The sequence below is a fragment of the Castor canadensis genome, chromosome 4 (assembly GCF_047511655.1).
Source record: "Castor canadensis chromosome 4, mCasCan1.hap1v2, whole genome shotgun sequence".
NCBI lineage: Eukaryota > Metazoa > Chordata > Mammalia > Rodentia > Castoridae > Castor > Castor canadensis.
Genome location: NC_133389.1, coordinates 56,716,817 through 56,737,593, shown reverse-complemented (window position 1 = coordinate 56,737,593; position 20,777 = coordinate 56,716,817). Strand labels below are relative to the sequence as shown.

At 37.4% G+C, this 20,777-nt stretch overlaps 1 protein-coding gene across 7 annotated transcripts in view; it reads left to right on the top strand.

Moving 5' to 3' along the window:
• Lpin2 (lipin 2) overlaps window positions 1-20,777 on the top strand; it is an 83,718-nt gene that overhangs the window by 37,113 nt on the left and 25,828 nt on the right. For all 7 annotated transcript variants that reach the window (XM_020163704.2, XM_074070227.1, XM_074070224.1 and 4 more), the window contains 3 exons: window positions 5,092-5,292; window positions 12,091-12,186; window positions 15,041-15,342. In XM_020163704.2, coding sequence (XP_020019293.1) covers window positions 5,101-5,292; window positions 12,091-12,186; window positions 15,041-15,342 — 590 coding nt within the window. In that variant the 5' untranslated portion in view covers window positions 5,092-5,100. The remainder of the gene's footprint in view (window positions 1-5,091; window positions 5,293-12,090; window positions 12,187-15,040; window positions 15,343-20,777) is intronic.

Sequence of the window (20,777 nt, the reverse complement as noted above, 5' to 3'; positions counted from 1 at the left end):
CTGTGGCACTACTTGCTATTTACTGGTTCTTGGAGAAAAACTGTAGAAATTTAGTTCAAGTTTGGTTGTCCATCTCTTCCCCACAAGGACAGCAGGTGAACTTTTGAGAGCACATTGATTTAAGCATTGGAGTGGGGAGGTACTAGAGAAGTTTGGGGCCCTGAATTGAAGTGGAACTGGGTTCTTTCTGATGAACAGTAATGGAAAGTAAACACCTCTCCTCAGTCTCAAATATAAAATAAAATGAATAATGCTAACCCCACATAACCTACATTCCCTTTTTGAGTATCAAATGAGGTTTGTTTGATAAAGTTCTTGAAAAATACTAAGTGTTCATCAACTGCAAAATGTAATCTTGGACATCCTGGGGAGTTTAGTTCAGGAGCAAAGGTGCAAGTTGGAATGTGTAACTAGATACCAGTGTCTTGGTGTGTCCTTCCTGATACATGTAGGAGTCTGTTTCCTCTTAGCACATTTCTCATGGCTGTAAGCAGAAGGTAAGATGGAATGGTAGGTTCTTTGGTTTAAGTTTTTTTAATCTCTGTCCACAAGCCTGACCACACAGTGTTCTCAAGAAGTCTGCTTCATAACTTGAACTGTGGTCCAGCAGGAGGGTTACTAGGTAGATGCTGCCTGTGGAAGTATGTCAGAAGACTGGACAGTGGCTGTGACATCTTTGGACTCTATGACCAAGTAACGTTAAGTAAAAAATGATATTTAAATTGTTGAAAACAGCCCATTAGCAGTAAAAGAGCTTTTGTCATGATTGCTTAGAGCATATCTGAAACTTATAGATGCTCTTAGGAGCATAGGTTCTAGTCTTGGACCTTGAATATTGGCCTTGCCACTTAATAGTGTGGTGGCCTTAAATACTTCTGAACTTCGGTTTCATCATATAAATAAGAATAACACTATCAGACTCACGGGTATTCTTGAAAGGTTCCTTGAGGTAATACCTCAAGGTATAGGTATTATACCTTAGGGTCACACCACACTGGACACATACAGAATGTGTACCAACTATGGTTGTTTGTTGGTAGTGGTATTGTTAACTAGCAATACTAATATTGAATAGGTATGTGAAGGTACGTTTTCATTTTAGGAAACATATTTTGATGGTACTTAAAATAGTTCTTCAGAATGTATCCGATTTTGCATTGATAATTATAATTTTTTTGGTGGTACTAGAGTTTGAACTCAAAGCCTTGACTACTAGCCAGGCCCTCTATCACTTAAGCCATGCCCCTGCCCCAGCCCTTTTTGCTTTCATTTTGGATAGGGTGTTTTATGCCTGGCCAGCCTGGACTGTAATCTTCATACTTATGCTTCCTGTGTGCCGCCATGCCCAGCTTTTATTGGGTGAAATGGGGTCTCCTGAACCTTTTGCCTTGAACTTCGATCCTCAGTCTGCCTTCCAAATAGCTAGAATTACAGGCTTGAGCTACCACGCCTGGCCATAAATTATTTTAACAGCTACCTCATATCTTTATAGTTAGTTTTCTTTAAAGAGTTTTTGATTGAACATACCACTCAAAAATAATTTTAAGCAGTTTTTGTAGGAGACTGTATTTAAGCCTATTTCCCGATGAATTCCATTTATAAATACCTACTCCATTTTGTGATTTATTTAGTTTCTTTGATGCTTAAAAAGATGCTAAACAAATCTTTAAACTTTATTGAATAATTGAATCTTCAAATATTCCTGTTTTTTCCACATACCAGTGTGCGTCCTTTTCTACTTTAAAATATTTGGTAAGAAAAATCTTGATAGTGGGCACTATTGAATTTCATGTATGAAGAACTATTTTGCCTGTTGAATTTATGTGGGAAAGGCCATTTGACTTTAGGAATGGATTCTGCCTAAAGAGGAGGCTCTTCCACATCTCCCCACATGCATATCAAGGCCAGCTGCTTTTCTTGCATACACAGTGCTGAGGAAGCCTCTTCCTCCAGGTTTGTTGAGGTGACCCGTTCAGCAGTTTGCTGCTCTTCTTTCCCTTTACTTTTGTTTTCCCAGTCTTCATAATTTGAGCAGAATTGTTTTATATCTGCCAACAGAAAACCAGTTATTGGATAGCCTGTATTTTTCTACATTTAGCCACTGGTATTTACACAATGGATTTGCATGTGTAACAGCACAGCCTTTAACCATGGCAATTAAAATCATCTTGAATAGATGTAGTAACACTTAAGTATGGATTTTAGGCTATAATTGCTATAAACTTGTTACACATGTATGTTTACAAGATCGCTACTTATGGCTGAATGTAAATGCTTAAAAGTTATCATTTTTCAGTTTCCTTTTTTTAAAAAGGGCCTACACAATTGTGATTTCTTTTTTTCTCATAGCTTGCAACAAAATTCATTTTAGCAATGCCACCATCATTCAGGTGGTAATATAAGGACTGACTCCTTGAATGCTGGTGACAGGCAAAAAACTTGCTGTGAACATATATTACTTATGGAATGCGAACATTCTGAGTGTTCTAGTTTGTTAAGAAATACACCTTGGTTAAAAAGGGACTGTCTTAGACTTGAGTTTTATTTCACTTCTGTTTTTGGAGCCACTGTTAACATAATAAGATTATATACTATGACCCCAGAAATCCCTTTTCCTCCACATTAGTTGTATGAGCTACATAGCAAATCAGCACATGAAAAGATGTTAAATATCATTAGGTATTAGGAAAATGCAGATTAAAACTAGTGTCACTATGTACTTGTCATCATGCCTAAAATAAAAAATGACAATGCCATGTTGTGGTGAGGATGCCAAATATTTGGATCTTTCATACATTGCTGGTGGTAATATAAAGTGATACAGCAACTCCAGACAGTTTGTCAGTGTCCTAAAAAGTTAAGCATTCAGTTTCCATGCATCCCAGCAATTATACTCCTGGGCATTTATTCCAGTGAAATGAAAACTTATTTTCACACAAAAACATACATGTAAATGCATGTATGTGACTTTATTCGTAACAGCCAGAAACTGGAAGCAGTTCAGCTGTTCCTCAACAGGTGATGATTAAACAAACTATGGTGAGTCCATGTCATGCACTACTTCTCAACAATACAAAGGAGCTGTTGACACACACATCAACTTGGAAGAAGCTCCAGAGAAATACACTGAGGGAAAGAAGGCAGTCCCCAAAGGCTACATACTGTATGATACCATTTATAAAACTTGCTCTTTAAAATGACAAAAATTTCAGAAGTGGAGAAGAGATTTTTGGTTGCCAAAAACAAAGGAGGAAGAGAAAGCAAGAAGGAAATACATGTGGCTGTAAAAGGATAGCAGGAGAGATTCTTGTGATGAAGGAAATGTTTTAAATTGTAACTAAGTCAATGATACCTTGATGGGGGTGTTGCACTACCCTTCCCAGTTAGAAAGAACTACCTGTGAATCTACAGTGATCTCAAAGTAGAAAGGTTAATTTTTTTTAAAGTACAATGTTACATGAATGTTCTGATGTGTTTTTTATTTTTGTAGACTTATTTATTGGTGGTTCGTTTGATCATTCATTCATTTAAGAAATAATTGAGTATTTGATACATATTTAATCTGCCCTTACTGTCACAGTCAAATCAGTTCTAAAACCAAAATCATTGCCAGCCTGTAATTGTTTTATAATTATAGCATAAAGGATGCCACTGTATTTTATTACATAGTGGTACATTTTGTTGCTTACATACATGGCTCAAAGCCAGCTCTTTTGTAGGTGCATTTTTGGGTCTTGTTAACTTAAATTTTTCCAAGGCATAATTATTGTGACTATGCTTCATGATACAGACCTAATAGGCCTCTTGGTTACACATTCATGTGTGTATAAGAGCAGAGAAAACTAGAGGAATCAGGTCACTGTCCTAGGCTCTGGCTTATCTGAATGGTGAGGTGAATTTCTGCACAGGCATGTGAACTTCATTTTCCCAAGGGATCAGCATTCTTTCAGTTCCCCTTTGGATTTACCTGGCAACACAAAGTGTCTTTCTGGAACTTTGAAGAGATGATATTTTGAGCTCAGGGCAATTCCACAGCTGAATTTAGTGAGACAACAGTGCTTATGATGAATAACTTAGAGACTAGTTTTGTCAGGCCCATGGTTAAGTAAAAGTTGACTTCTGAATTGTCCAGAACCAGTGGAAGGTTTCCTGTCTAGGTCTACATCATTCTGCTCCCTGAAGAACTTTCCACAGATTATGCTTTGACATAATATTAGGGGTGACAGTGTCTAATGAGTGAAATATGATGTGTTCAATAGCTGGAAATTAGCTCTAACAACCATAGGAATATAGGAATTGTTTTGGTTTGGCTCAGATATTTTCATGTAAGAATTGGGTATGGGAAAAGGAGGTAAAGCCAGCTCTAGGTACAGCTCCCTTCCTTTGACTTTATTATTTTGCGGTGATCCTGATGAGTAGTGGATTGAGGTTGAGGAACCAGATTAAAATCCTATTCCATGCTTTCAGTTTTGCAGAACATGAATATATGGGATTGTCTGTAGAAGCAATGTGATAAATAGGTTAGACCCAGGCTAACTTGGCACAGTTTGTTTAACTTAGCATTTATCTGCACCATAATACCCTTATTAATATGCAGAGCCTAGCGCTCTCTTACCGCCTTGCTTCTGTCAGGATAGGAGTTTCCAGTTTCTCCTAGAAATGGTGATCTTTTTTTCTGCTTAGCTGCTGTGGCCTGAGTGAATGCAACAGCCCCAGATTCCAAACAGTCTTGGCAGGAGGGTAGCAGTGGTTGTGGGAATCTCTGCTGACTCTGTGCAGGCCCTCCCAGCTTCTGAGAGATGGGGTTATCCCTAATGGCAGTTGGTCCCACCCTGCTGGTGGGAAAGGAAGGGGAACTTTTGCAGCCTTAGGCTAGACTGGGAGGGCCTCTTATAGATGGGCCCTCTGGGATCTCTGTGCATGGAAATGTGTGAAAACAGTGGTTAACAGGCTCTGAGTTAGCTAGGTTAATGGTGACATGAAATCTGGTGTATGTATGGGCGGTGATGTTTTTGTCATTATCATTAGATCCACACATCCATGTTAACATCCCTTCTAACTTTTCTTTTTCTTTTTTTTTTTTTTTTGTAGTCTCAAACCATGAATTATGTAGGCCAGCTGGCTGGGCAGGTGCTTGTCACTGTGAAGGAACTCTACAAGGGCATTAACCAAGCCACCCTGTCTGGGTGCATTGATGTTGTTGTGGTGCGGCAGCAGGATGGCACCTATCAGTGTTCACCTTTTCATGTACGGTTCGGGAAGCTGGGAGTCCTGAGATCCAAAGAGAAAGTGGTAAGTACAGCACACTACCTGTTTCTAAGGCAGGGAAAGAGGGCATCAGTGAGCGAATTGTGATCATGCTTTTTCTTGGCCTTATTTTTTTTCTTAAGCCTGCGTGTTATTGAAAACAATGGTATGAGAAGTCACCTTTTACATATTGTTTTTAAGGGGCTTCTAAAATCAAAAGGCCCTATTACAGGAAGTCTCTCTAAAGGAGAGAGAAACTAAAAATTATTCTGATAATCCTCTGATAAATTGAGGATGTTAGACATTTCAAAAAAAAATTTCTGGTCAGGCAAGATGGTTCATTTCTGTAATCTCAGCTACACAGGAAGTGGAGATTGGAAGGATCCTAGTTAGAGGCCAGCCCAGGCAAAAAGTTAACAAGACCCTCCCCACCTCAACAGATAAGCCAGGCATGGTGGTACGTACTGGTAATACCAGCTGTGTGGGAGGCCACAGGCAGGATTGTGGTCTGAGACCAGCCCAGGCAAAAATAGGAGACCTTATCTAAAAATTAACCTAAAGCTAAAAGGTCTGGGGGTGTGGCTCAAGTGGCAGAATGCCTGCCTACCATGTACAAAACCCTGAATTCAAACCTCAGACTACCAAAAAGAAAAAAAAAATTATGTAATATATATAGCACTTGAAGATATTCAGGGTAGTGCTGGTGGAGTAGCTCAAGTGGTAGAGTTCCTGCCTAGCAGTATGAGGCCCTGAGTTCAAACCTTAGTACCAACAAAAAAAAAAAAAAAGAAAAGAAAAAGACCAAAATATTCATGGTAATAACCTTCATGCTAATTATGAAAGGACTAGGCCATTCTCATCAATAACTAGGTTATATTTTTAAAGGAAACTAATACCACATTTTGTTTTCACAAACCTATAAAATTTTATGTGCTTATTCGTGTGCCAGGAACTGTCCCCAAATCTCTGAACTCAAAGACCATAGGCTGTTGATGTTCATTTGTTTTAGAGAAGAGTCGTTCAGAAAGAGGATATTTGTGTTAGTCTTTCTTTAAGTTGAGAGAATCTATTACCAGCCTTTTGCTATTTTACATAGCCTATTTTTATTCTTTAAATATAAATTTCCCTGTATCTTAATTAAACTTACGTTGTTTTGAGAGTGGAAGAAAAATGGGTTTCACAAAACTAGGTTTTTTTCTTTTCCTCCTAAGAAAGCATCTCTTTTCTAGGTGTTACAAAACCACTTTCCACTGGAGTGGCAGGACTTGTGTGGCCTGGCCTGGCCTCTGCTCAGTTGCCCTTTAGAAAGCAAAAGTAGTTGCGATTTTCTCCATGACTTGGAAACTTTCCATTGCAGAGCAGTGTTGTTCAGCCACAGTTTAACTGTCCTACATTTTTCTCCCTCACCCCACCACCCTGTAATACTGTTAGTACTGTTAGACTGGATCTGCGGTGGGGAGGGAGGGAAGACTGCTTCTTAGGCTCTTGACCACCACCTCTCCCCCAAACTGGGTTTTGATGAGCAGATTGGATTAGTCTTTCAGCCTTTCACAATGGAACCTGCAAACAGATACATGTAAGTGCTTGGCATCTTAGAGATGACTGAACAGATAAGTTACCTTTCTCTGCATACTCTATAACAAGCCTCTAATTTAGGAATATGATTTCTGCACAAGGCTAATTCCATCATATTATTAAATATCTTGTGAAACTCTTATCTCATGCAAAATCCATGAGACACAGGAGATGAGAAAATTTTTCCTTTTCCCTTTCCTCCCTTGATATCCCAGAAACCCAGAGAGTATGTTTGGGAAGAAATTTGGCCATTTGATTTACCAAAACACAACTTCCCTGTTTTATAGTAAAACTGAAACCATAACTGCCTTCAGATATGCTGACAATTCACATTAACTGCCTCTTACGTTAAGTCAGTTTGGATTAGGGAAAGCTATTTGTTGATTTTATGCTGAGATTAGATTTTCAAATGTGATGCCTGTGAGAGATGTAGTGTAATAATTTCCCAACAACTTTTGGTTGCTTCTTCTTTGATAGAAAACCAATAATCCCAGTATATTATATTATAACTCAGGAATTTAATTTTAAAAAGCAAACTTTTACTTTTTTTTTTTGCAGTACTCAGGATGAACTCAGGTTGATATTTTTAAATGTTAATTTTGTTGACTTATCACAAAACTGAAAATTATCAGAATAAAATACTCAGTGTATTAGAACTCTTTCCATTGTGAATAACAAAAATCTACCTCCTGCTAGCTTAAGCAAAACAGCTTGTGTAAACAAGGTCCAGGGGTATTTGATTTAGTCATGACTATTTTAGAGGTTTTAAAGGTGTTGCCAGAATTCTCTTTATCTACCTGTCAGCTCTGCCTCCATGTGAGTGGGCTCTCCCTAATGTAAGATGGCAACCAATATCTCACTGGGGCTCACAAACCCAGTGGGAAGAGCTTCCTATAGAAGTATTGGTGTTTCGTCTCACTTTTAGACTTGGATTACATACATCATAAGGATCAGTCACTATACCTACAGATGGAATATATTGATTGGCCTGGCTTGAACAAGAGCCCCACCTCCACTCCCTGAAGCCACTTGAAGTACCCAGTCTAAAATGAGGATAGACAGATTCCCAAAAGACACTGAAAGTACTCTTAACAAAGAATGGCATGTCGAATCAAGTGTCCATGATACCCAGTATTTCTGAGTGTAACAGCTCTATTTCAGCATCCCAGTTACATATATTAAGCAAGATTGAGCTGCATTGTAGGAAGTGTGACTATGTGGAAATGAATGAGTGGTTATTTTAGAAACAAGTTTACTAGAATTTAACATATCAAAACAAATGTCCTCTTTAAAATAATGACCTTGAGAAGCATTTGTTCCAGCTTGGTGCAGTCTCATAAAATAGTTTTAAGATGCTTTTCCTTTGCTGCCTAAAAACCTCTTGCATATACTTTTACATATCTTCAGTATTAGTACAATGTGATGTTAGATTAAATTTTGAAAAGATCAAAGTCCAGTCAAGAGAATAAGTATTCATACTCAGAATTGTCATACTCAAAACCTAAAAGTGATGGCTATGAAGTATTAATTTTTCTAAGATGACGTGTAAACAGTTTAGATTCTTTATTTGCATCCTAAAAGAAGCACTATTCCATTTCCCTACCAATGCTAGATAAATGGATAGCCTCCAGAAATGAAAAATGTAAAGGATATTAGTTTGAATCTATTTTTACTAAAGACAAAATAACACTAAATATTTCATTTATATTGTCAGTATACAACACATTGACAAATACTATTTTAATTATTTTCTATCTCTAACTTCTAGTTGAGTAAATTTTATTAAATATTTAAATCATCCTGAGAAACCTAAAATTTGGGTTATAGGGCTAATTTAGTGTTTCTCTGTCTCCTTGTTTATAATGGGTTTTTTTTTTTCTTTTTCAGTTCTTGTGTAACTTTTAAAGTCAATAAGTGTTCTACCTATGATTATAGATGAAACTGCTAGACTACAGCTGTTTCAGAAACCTCAGATGATAAGCAATTTGTACTAATCTGAAGTTTTTTGCAGTAAATATTTTCAATAATAAAAAATGTTACAAAGGCTGACTGGAGCCAGTGGCTTACACCTTAATCCTCACTACTTGGGAGTCTGAGACCAGAAGGATCACTAGTTCAGTCCAACCTGGGCAAAAAGTTGGTGAGACTCAATGTCAACTGAAAAACCTGAGTGTGGTGGTGCATACCTGTCATCCCAGTGATCAGCAACAATGGAAGCTTGAAATAACAAGATTGAGGTCCAGGTGGACCTAGGCAAAAAGCGAGATCCTATCTCCAAAATAACCAGAGCAGAAAAGGCAGGCAGTGTGGCTGAAGCAGTAGATTGTTGTCTTACAAGCAGGAAGCCCTGAGTTCAAGCCCCATTGTCACCAAAAAAAGAGGGCAGTTGACTGGAAAAGTTAGGGATAATGTTTGGAAAATGATTTATGTACCCACTTATTTTTCAAAGTAAAGGGAAAATGTGTTTTTTATAAAATTATTAAATTAACATTTCATACATTACATAGGATTTTCTTATTCATTCTGTATTTCACTAATTGCCCATTTTCTTTCATAATGTTCCTCCTTATCTTGTTTTATAATTAAGATACAACGAACTGCACATACTTCAAGAATGCCATTTGATGAGTTTTAACATATGTTTGCACCAAGGAAGCCATGACCACAATCAAGTAATGTTTTATTGCCCTGTCCTCTTAGTCCGTCCAATCTCTGACAGTTCCTCAGTCTTTCTTTTTTAATGACACTTACATATGTATGTTTGTTTCAGTCAGAGTATTAGTGTGTAGTCCAGGGTAGCCTCAAACTCATGATCCTCCTAGGAGCCTTGGCCTCCTAAATTCTGGAATTATAGGCGTGTGCTACCATGCCTAGTTTTGATGTACTTTTTAACTTTTTACTTTTAGTTAATTTTAGGTAGGCACTCTACTGCTTGAGCCACACTTCTGGCCCATTGAATTAATTATAAACTTACAGACATGTCACAAATGTAGTTCAATAAAGTTTCTTTCACCCATTTCGCTTCCCTAATGTTAACATTTTTATGTGGCCATTGTACAGTTACCAAAACCAGAAATTAACATTAATGCCATATTATTAACAGTACGCAAATAACAGGATATGCAAATATCCTGTTTCTCCTCATATTTCTACGCATGAATTTTATCATACATTGATGAATTTTGCCTACAAAATTGCTAATGTATTTGCCAAATGGTGGGATTTTTTTTTTCTTTTGCAGTACTGGGATTGTGTTCAGGGCTTTGAACTTTTTAGGGCAGTATCTTACCACTTGAACCACACCCCCAGTCCATTTGTTTTTTAGACATTTTTTCTTAGTTTGGTTTTAGATGGGGTCTTACTAAGTTTTTCCCAGGCAGACCTCAAACCATGGTCCTTCTCTGTCTTTCCAGTAGCTGAGATTATAAGTGTGTACCATCATGCTTGACCCTTCTGTTCCATTTATCAGTTGAAATTCTGTATTGCAGAGTTATCCCTGCTGCAAGCAGTGACTCACACCTGTAATCCCAACTACCTAGGAGGTGGAGATTGGGAGGATTGAGGTTCAAGGTTAGCCCAGGCAAAAAAAGTTAGTGAGGGTTCTTCTCAACAAATAAGTTGGGTGTGATGCTTCCCCTCTGGGTTCCTAGCTAGGTAGGAGGCATAGGTTGGAGGATTGTGGTCCTAGGCCAGCTCTGGACAGAAATGGGAGAACCTATCTGAAAAATAAGTAAAGCAAAAAAGGGTTGGGGCATGGCTCAAGTGATAGAGCACCTGCCTAGCAAGTATGAGGCCCTGAGTTCAAATTCTACTATCACCAAAAATGTAAGGAACTATCCCTGTTCTCTTGTTGATCAGTTATTCAATTTGTGTCACTATGGACTCAGATACTGATTTTACAACCTAGGTTTTATCCATTACAATTTTTACTTGTGCTCAAATTGTCCTAGTTTGTCCACCACTGTTGCAGCTCTTTAAAATTGAGTCCTTTCTGAAATACTTCTTTTTTTTTTTTTTTGTATGTTTTGTTTATTTAAGATAGGGTATCACTGTGTAGCCCATCCTGGCCTCGAATTCACAATCCTCCTGCCTCTGCCTCCCAGATGCTGGAATTACAGGCATGCACCACTATGCTTCCAACATTTTTTTGAGCCTTTCCTGTCTGGCACCCTATGGAAAATGTGCTTTCTCTACCTTAGCCTTGGAATTTTTTTACATCTCCAAAGAGCCCTGGTTCCTTTTCATTGGAGAATAGTATTTAGAGACAAAGATCTGTTCCCTCAATATTACCATGACTGCTGAGGTGTCACTGCTTTTAGTTCTCAGCTGGCAGAGCCAGGAAACATGTCTGTATACATGTACAAATGTATACATCTACATCTGTAAAAATTAAGTGTGTAGGTACTTCTGATAATGGGTGCATCACCATAGGTATCTTCTCTTCTGTAACAGTAGAATAGTCGTCTCATTGTACACGATGTATTTCTTGATTTGTTTAGTACCACATCCACATAAAATAGGTTTGAAATTACTAATCTTTGTGGTTAAGAAAATTTTACTGCTATACAGTATGTTTATAGTTCAGTTCAATATGTATGTATATAAAATTTGTAGACATCTTTAAGTCTTAAAGACATTCTTACATTGCACAGCTCTGGCTGCACTGTGGGTCATTGTTCCCACAGTGAGCTGGTTCTTCTCTAATTCTTAAGTTTGATACGATTTTTTCTTCCAGCATTATCAGTTTTTATTTCTTTGCTGCACTTTCATATCTTGGTCAATAATTTTCTCTTTCAATTGTCCATTTTTATAAGTGTTACATGGGTTTATCTCTGGGTGTTGAAGCTACCAGGCTTTGCTCTCTGCTTAAACTGAATACAGATACGCAGTGGCCAGTCATCGACATACTTTGAAGAATAATGTGATTGTGAACACACTGATCCTGTTTGCATATGTTATCTGTGTAGCTATCTGTGGGCAGAATTCCAGATTCTGCTAGGTGAGGCCTGCCTGCTATAGCTTGGAAAGTGCACAAATGTCTAGTCACAATATTTGGGAGATTAAGCAATAATTTTTTAATAAAAATAGATGGTGAAACATTTTCTTCCAATCTCTGCTTAGTCACCCCTCCCACACACAGATTTGATTCTTTAAAGGGTGGGATGTGGGGTAGGTGGCAGTGTTACTCTAGGAAACTCAGAATTGAGGCTTAGTTACCTTGAATGAAAGACTGCTTGAATACTAAATCACACTTCTTTGTTTCCTTAGATTGACATAGAAATCAATGGCAATGCAGTGGATCTTCACATGAAGTTGGGTGACAATGGAGAAGCTTTCTTTGTGGAGGAGACTGCAGAAGAATATGTAAGTTCTCACTTCACACATTGTATTTCAGGCCTTTGGTACAGGTCCTAAGACAGAAATGGTCAGCAGTTCTTATGGCTGTATATCATTGTTGCTGGTTAGATAAGCGTCAATTAATGTTAAAGAACTAAACTGTCAGAAAGGAGCTGGGGGATGAGAAACTTTTCTCCACCCAACTTTGGAGAGGGTATAGAGAACATAAGGAAGCCTTTGTACTTGCTCTTTTTAGAAAAGGCACATCTGTTTCTAACTTGGATAAGCTTTCTACTTAATTTCTGTTAACAGTTTATGCCTTGATTTGAATTTATTCAGTTTTTTCTAAGTAATTAAGGCATAATGTGTTAGGCTATATATATATATGTGAGCTTAAACTTCAAAAAGATGATTGCCTTTTTGTTTAGGAGTGTGGGATTTGTTTTGGTTTTTTGTTTTGTTTTGTTGGGACTCGTGTTTGAACTCAGGTTCGTACTTACAAAACTGGCTCTATATCACTGAGCCACCCTTTCTGTTCATTTGTTCTGCTTATTTTTGAGCAGGGGTCCCTCAGACTATTTGCTCAGATCAAACTGCAGTCCTCCTGATCTGACCTCCCAAGTAGCTAGGATTACAGGCATGAGCTTCTGGCAGACTTGTTTAGGAATATTCTAGCCCTATAACCACATAGATTACGATCTCAAGATTTAAATTAATTAGTCTATGTCCTTTAATAAATGATTATCTGTTAGGCTTCTTTTAGCATGAGAACATAGTTTGTATAACCTGCCCCACCCCAGCCATGTATATACCAGTTTGAGCAGGGATAAACTGTTCTTGAGGCATTTAATGTGGCTCTTCTTTTTTAGAAAAAAATCTATATAAGGCATTATTATGCCTTTTTCCACAAAGAATAAAATTTCAAATCACAAAAAAGATAAGCTTCAAGTTACTAAGGATATAGAAGTACATTTTTTTCTTTTGAATGTAAGCTACTAGTTTGGTGTTAAAATTCACAAAAATACCACCAAAAAATAAATAGCAAATGAGACTGTGTTTATCATTTTTTAGTTTAGAGAAGCTTATTACCTTAGGAACCAGTAGGTAAAACACCTTTGTAAATTATGAAGGGAACCTTACCAAACCAGTGCTTTTCTTAATATTTGCTAAATTGTTTTTTTATTACCTTGTTTGTGTTTACTTAACCTAAGCAAAACTTCACCTTATCAGAGACAGAGGCAAAAAACAGAATAAATCATAATAAATAGCAGCTATAACAAGAATAAAATATTTTTGATGTTTTTAAAGCCACATGTAATTCATGTCTCTGTATAAATCAACAGATCAAGTAAATAAGAGGATCAAGATTCCATTAAAAGCTGTTTTTGCAAGGTCAACTTGGAAAATGTCAATTTTCCAGCCTCCTTCCTATTCCTTTTATAAATTTACCAGGTTCTATGTAGTATAGAGTTCCACTTTAAAATAAAAAAATTGGTTAATTTATCCAACAAATACTGGAATTACTGCTGTGTGCTGTATACTATGAATAAAATGTATCCCTTGCTCTCTAAAAGTTCATGATTTAGAGGGAGATAAAATTATCAAAAACCCATCTGGTTGCCATTTATTTAGTTTTTGTTTCTCTCAGATTTGTCTCACATAACCGTACATCATTAACATGCCTTTCAAGTCAGTAATTCTAGGTCTAGTTCTTCTAATAGCTGTACAATTTCCCACAGTATGCATATGCCCTGATTTATTTAACCATTCTCTTATTTTAGACATTCAAGTAGTTAATTCACACACACACACACACACACACACACACACAATACACACAACTATAATTAAACTAAGAAATGCTACCAAAAAACAAAACAGCTTTCAAAAAGTACAGGGAAATTTGACATATAACAAAAGACCATTAAAGTAAGCCCCTAGAAGTCAGAGGGCCTCTCATTTGGGTGCCTTGGGTGCATTTAGAATATCTTACCATAGTTGTGGTATTGATGATGAATACAGAGTTTGCTTAGATAAACAAAATTTTATCTTCAGGGTAATATGTTTACCAAAACCAAGTTCAAAAGCTTAATGGAAAACAGTTATGAAAGCCTACACATTTTCAAAACTACTGTGTAAACCTTGAGTAGTCTAAATTGGAGGTGAATTTATGCCTCTTACCTTTCGTTTATCCTGATGATACAAAGGAATAAAGCAAATGGGTATGAAGTTAATTTACTGGACACTCAACTATTTGTGCAGTATTAAATTAGGAATTTAATTGCTTCTAAATGGACCTCCTTTTCTTCCTTTGAATACATTATGATATAAAACTCACTAATTGCACTTGTAATTACCTTCTTCCACTCTTAGTTAATTTGGTTAATTTGGCACTAACCACTCTAAATTTACCTGCATCTTCACTTCGTTTACTTGCCCTGCTGCTCTTTGTCTGGTATAGTGTCCTTAAGTTTTGCCTTCTGCTTTATGTTGTTATTACTGTTCTTGACAGAATCCTTTGTAACACCTCTTCAAAATGTTTCTGGCTCTTTAAACATCTCTTTGCAGATAATTTAATTGGGTCTGCTTTAATTACAGCTTTTGTATGTTTTTTTACTGGGTTGGCACCTAAGTGCTTCCAAATGTACTAAGTTTCGTACACTGAAATGCATGTAACACTTAGCTGTGTTTAGCAAAGTAGAGACCTGCTGGAGCAGAGCACGCAGTACCTGAGTTCACTATGACTTTCTTACTTTTAGGAAACATGTCTTTTTCTACCACTGTGAAAATGTATATACCCAAAGTATCAATTATTGCCTCGACGCCCCCACCCTGTTCAGTTTGTTGTGGATAACTTTTTTTTTTCTCCATGTTCTTTAAGGAAAAGCTCCCTGCTTATCTTGCCACCTCACCAATTCCTACTGAAGACCAGTTCTTTAAAGATATTGACACCCCTTTGATAAAATCAGGTGGAGATGAAAGACCATCTCAGAGTTCGGACATCTCACACATCTTGGAAACAGAGACACTTTTCACTCCAAGTTCTGTGAAAAAGAAAAAACGAAGAAGAAAGAAATGCAAACAGGACAGTAAGAAGGAAGAACAGGCTGCTTCTCCTGGTGCAGATGACACGTGCGATGTGGGTGTGAGCTCCGATGATGAGAAGGGATCCCAGGCAGTGAGGTAGGGCTCTCAGCCTGGGCGAGGTCTTCTACATTGCCCTGCAAGGTCTTCTACATTGCTCCTGTGCAGTAGGTAGAGCTCAGGAAAAGCCACCTTTTTCTGTTGCTGTTGTGGAGTCAAGTGGTAGAAGCATCATTTTCTATTTTCCTTTTGCAACCCTGCAGGATTTACCATTAGACATCCTGCTGTGGCACCAAATAAATTGTAAGTCAAAAGATGATCTGAATTCGTTCTTGTCCTGGTGAACAGATGCTAGTGGACATGTCATTATTTGAGTTTCCCCGCCAAGGGCCTTTTTCTTTTTTTTTCCCTGGGTCAGGTTCACCCTATGCAGCTCAGACTGAAACCTTGAACTCAGAATTGTCCTGTCTCAGCTGGGGTCACTGGTGTATACCACCACGTCTGGCAGTCCTACCCAAGGTCTTGTGCTTGGGATCTCACCAATTCTTGAAAAGTTGAGAGTTCTGTTTTATTGAGTTTATCATCAGATATTCTAGTAAGTTAAAGAGGAAGGGGTTCGTTTTTTTCTTTTCAGTGAAAGCTCTTGGTCACTTCTTAACTTACCAGCTTAGTTGAAGAGCTTGAAATACATGCCATTTCTAAGTCAGCACTACTTGGGATTTAAAGATAACCATTGGAGGTAGAACATGTATTTTCTCATTCAGGATTTGATTTTCTTCCACCCGTTCCACTCAATGGGCAACTGACACTAGAAGGACCATCCATGTGTCAGTGGGTGATTCTCTTCATGGCAACCATTGGACAAGAAGCCACTGCCCATGAGTGGTCCTGCATTCCCAAACCCTTTATTTGAACTGGGGAATGGGTTTTATGAGGGGGTACTGGTATGTTTTCAGTCCTTCCCAAAACAAATCACACCTTCCTTCCTGGAAAATGTAGTGCTTTTAAAGTATTTTTTTGTCACAGAAAGAAGGGGAAATTTATTTTTCTAGACATAGAAGCAAAGATAGAAAGCATAAACTTTTACCTTGATCTAGTATGTGTTTTATTTATCAGGCTTTTTTTTTTTGTCAAATCAGAAAAAAACTAAATACATGATTAGTACATTCTAATTATATTACATTAGCAAATAACGTAATAGAATAATTTCTTTTTGGCAAAAAGTTTTACTTATTTTCTAAAATTCAAAATCTATATTGTAAATCCTAGAGTAAAACCCTACATCTGACAGTAATTTTTAACATACTAAATTTTTCTACCCATCTGATACTACTCACCAACTGTCACATATTCTTACTCCACACACTGTTGAATATATTTTTTATTTCAGTTATGATAGAATGCATAATTCTTGTTAGAACTAAATTTTTTTTTTTTTTTTGGTGGGAATGGAGTTTGAACTCTGGGCATCAGGCTTGCAAAGCAGGCACTCTACCTTGAGCCATGCCTCTAGTACATTTTGCTCTGGTTATTTTGGACATGGGGTCTCATGAATGATTTGCCTGGACTGGCCTCTAACTTTGATCCTCCTAAGTAGGTAGGATTATAGGCATGAGCCACCGGCGCCTAGATAGAACTAAGTAATTACAGATTGGGGAAACAATGAAATGTTTCCCAGTGAGCATTCCCCAATGTTTATAGACCAGCACAAAGTATACAAAAATTTTGTCTTATGTATAGTAAAATGTGTGGGCAGACAAAAAATACATTTTAGATAAATTTGAAATATCTAAATATATTTGGATTAGCATTATATAAAACTCACTTAAGTACCTTATTCCTGAACATATTTTTTGCCAACCAGAATGCTGTTAAGATCCTCTAAAAAAGCACCAAAAGGGCTGATAGAGTGGCCGAAGTGGTAGAGCAAGCATGAGGTGCTGATTTCAAACCACATTACTGCAAAAAAAAAAAAAAAAAAGCACTGTGTTGCTTTTGCCCCTAAAGTTTTGTTGATATTTGTCCCTTGTTACCATAGTAGGACAAAGTTTAGAACTTCTGAACAATCTGCAGCTTTAACTTAAGAAGTTAAAATATTTCTAAGACATGTACAAAGTCCCCTACTAAATACACAAGAGTTGTTAATCTAAAGGAATTTTGTAAATGGATAATGTAAGTCACTATATTGCAACAATACTAGCACATGCTTTATTTGTTTTATTATAAATTTTTTATTAGGATATATTCATTATATGGGGGGGGTGATTTGTAGTGACAATTCCAATTAGGTTTATGTTATACATTATTTACATTGCCCCTATCATCTCTGCCCTTCAGCCCCCTCCCCACCCCACTTAAAGCAATTGCAGGAGGTTTTTTAGTTCTGTTTTATATAGGTATATGAAGTCCATCACCATGTACCATCACCTTAACCTCCTTCCTTCACTCTTCCCCTATCCACTAGTACCCTTCTCCCAACCCTGCACAAACATTGTTCCTATTTTACAGTCCTGGTTTTCATTATTAATATTTAAGTTGACATTCAGAGGGGTGTCTCAATATATGCCCACTGTGGGTGTGCTCTACTTTGGTCTATTCACTTCCTTCCTTTACCCCTTTACCCACTCCCCATTTTTCAACAGCTTTCAATACACATCCTTATATCCTCTACCTTCACATCTTATGGTATGCAACATTACTGATGCTCTGTCATTCTCTTCTCCTTTCCCTCTTTCCTAAAGTTCCATAGAGTAGTTCCACTGTTAGAAACATGTTCGTCATCTGAGTTTGTATATGATCATGCTTGTTTTTGTGTATATGTTCATTTTTAGATCTATTTTCCATGTATGAGAGAAAACATGTGTCTTTTGTATTTCTTATCTTGACTAACTTCACTTAACATGTTGTCCTGTAATTGCATCCATTTACCTTTAGACCCAATGTCATTATTTCCTTGTGGATGAATAATACTCCATTGTGTATATGTGCCACAATTTCATGATCCATTCATCAGTTGTAGGGCACCTGGGCTACAATCAGAGCTTGGCTATTGTGAATAGTGCTGCAATGAACGTTGGTGTACAAGTGTCTGTACTGTATCCTGTCTTACATTCTTTTGGGTAGATGCCCAGGAGTGATACCACTGGATCATATGGCAGTTCTATCTCTAGTTTTTTAAGAAATGTCCATACTGCCTTCCATAGTGGTTGTACTAATTTGCAGTCCCACCAGCAGTGCATAAGGGTTCCTGTTTTGCCCCATCCTCGCCAATATTTGTTGTTGTATTACCCTTGATTATGGCCATTCTAACCAGGGTGAGAGGAAATCTAAGTGTTGTTTTGATTTGCATCTCTTTTATAACCAGGGAAGTTGAGCACTTCTTCATGTATTTACTGGCCATTTACACCCCTTCCTTTAGAATTTCCTGTTTAATTCATGTGCTCATTTCTTCATTGGGGTGTTGATTTTGGGGGGGCTGAGTTTTTTTGGTTCTCTGTTGATTCTGAATATTACTCTCTTTATCAGTTGAGTAGCTTGCAAAGATTTTTTTCTTTTCTGTGGGCTGTCTCTTGAGTCTGGTGACTATTTCCTTTGCTGTGCAGAAGCTCTTTAGTTAGATGCAGTAACATTTGCTCATTGTTTCTCTTAGATGCTGAGTCTTTTGAGTTCTGTTTAGGAAGTTGTTCCCTATACCTATCTGTTCCAGTGTATTTCCTACTGCTTCTTGGAGTTGTTTCAAAGTTTCAGGCCTTATATTAAAGTCTTTGATCCACTTTGAGTTGATTTTGTACAGGGTGAAAGACAGGGACCTAGTTTCAGTCTTCTACATGTGGATATCCAGTTTTCCCAGCAGCATCTGTTGAAAAGGCTGTCTTTTTCTCCATTGTGTTTTGGGCTCCTTTGTCGAAGATCAGTTGGCTATACATGTGTGCGTTTGTGTCTAGATCTTCTCTTCTACCCTGTCTGTTTTAGTGCAAATCCCATGTTTTTTTGTTATGGCACTATCGTATAGTTTGAAATCAGATATTGTGATGCTTTCAGCATTAGACTTTTTGCTCAGAATTGCTTTGGCTGTGCAAGGTCTTTTGTGTTTCCATATGTATTTCACGGTTGTTTTTTCTATTTCTGTGCAGAATGTCATTGGAATTTTGATAGGGATTGTGTCAAACATGTAGATGGCTTTTGATAATATGGCCACTGTCACAGTGTTGATTCTACCCATCCACAAGCATGGAAGGTCTTTCCATCTTCTGATGTCTTCTTCAATTTCTGTCTTCAGTGTTTTATAGTTTTCATTGAAAGGATCTTTTGTTTCTTTCGTTAAATTTATTCCGAGATGCTTTATTGTTTTGGGGGCTATTGTAAATGGGATTGTTTCCCTGCTTTCTTTTGCATTCTGTGCATTGTTGGTATATAGAAAAGCTACTGATTTCTGTATGTTAATTTTATATCCTTCTACTTTACCAAAAGAGTTTATGATTTTTGGTAGGTTTTTGGTAGAGTTTTGGGGGTCTCTTAGATATAAGATCATCATGTCCTCTGCAAATAGGGATAGTTTGACTTCTTTCTTCCCTATTCGAGTCCCTTTTATTTCTTGCTCTTATCTTATGCCTCTGGCTAGGAATTCCAAAACTATATTGAATAGGAGTGGAGAAAGCAGGCAGCCCTGTCTCATTCCTGACTTTAAGGGGAACCATTTCAGTTGTTCTCCATTTAGAATGATGTGGGCTCTAGGTTTGTCTTATATAGTCTTTATTATTTAAGGAACATTCCTTCTATTCCTCGTTTCTTCAGAGCTTTTATCATGAAATGGTTTTGGATTTTGTCTAAGGGTTTTTCTTCATCTATTGAGAGGATCAGCACATGCTTTACTTTTCCAAATTCTGTGAAAAGCTACATTAACCAAATCTGTTGGAGTACAGTTCTAAATTGTTGCCAGATTATCTCTCTAAGCCAAGATCTTGCTTGGTCAGCAAGCATCTAACAACACATGTGAACCTAGAGCCTTGTAATATCTTCAGGAGCTTGGTGGTTTGCTTTTTCTTTGGGTCACTGGTGAATTGTTAGATGAAGTCACTTGATGAAACTCTCCTGAAATTTATCTGAGCCAGGCATGGTAGTACATACTTGTAATCCTAACCCTCAGAAGATTGAGGTAGGAGGATTGTGAGGCTAGCCTCAGTAATATAGCAAGACACTGCCTTCAAAACAAACAGGCCCTCCCCTCCCCCGCGCCACCGAGATTTGTTAAATTATGCAGCCAGTAGAAATTAAGACTGGTTTGTTTATATCAGCATCAGCACAACTTGAATAATGCTTTGTACTGAAACCTTTCAAAGGCTACAATGTGAACAGCAGGAATCTTTGAGCTCTGTTGTGGTCATGTTCAGTTTAATCTTTCATTGACCAAACCATTCTTATGTAGCATATGTCATGCATGTACAAAGCCCCTTTCAACTCCTCATCTAGATTTTAAAGTAACTTGAGGGAAGATACTTACATTGTCACTAGCAGTGTACTAAATAGAACATTAA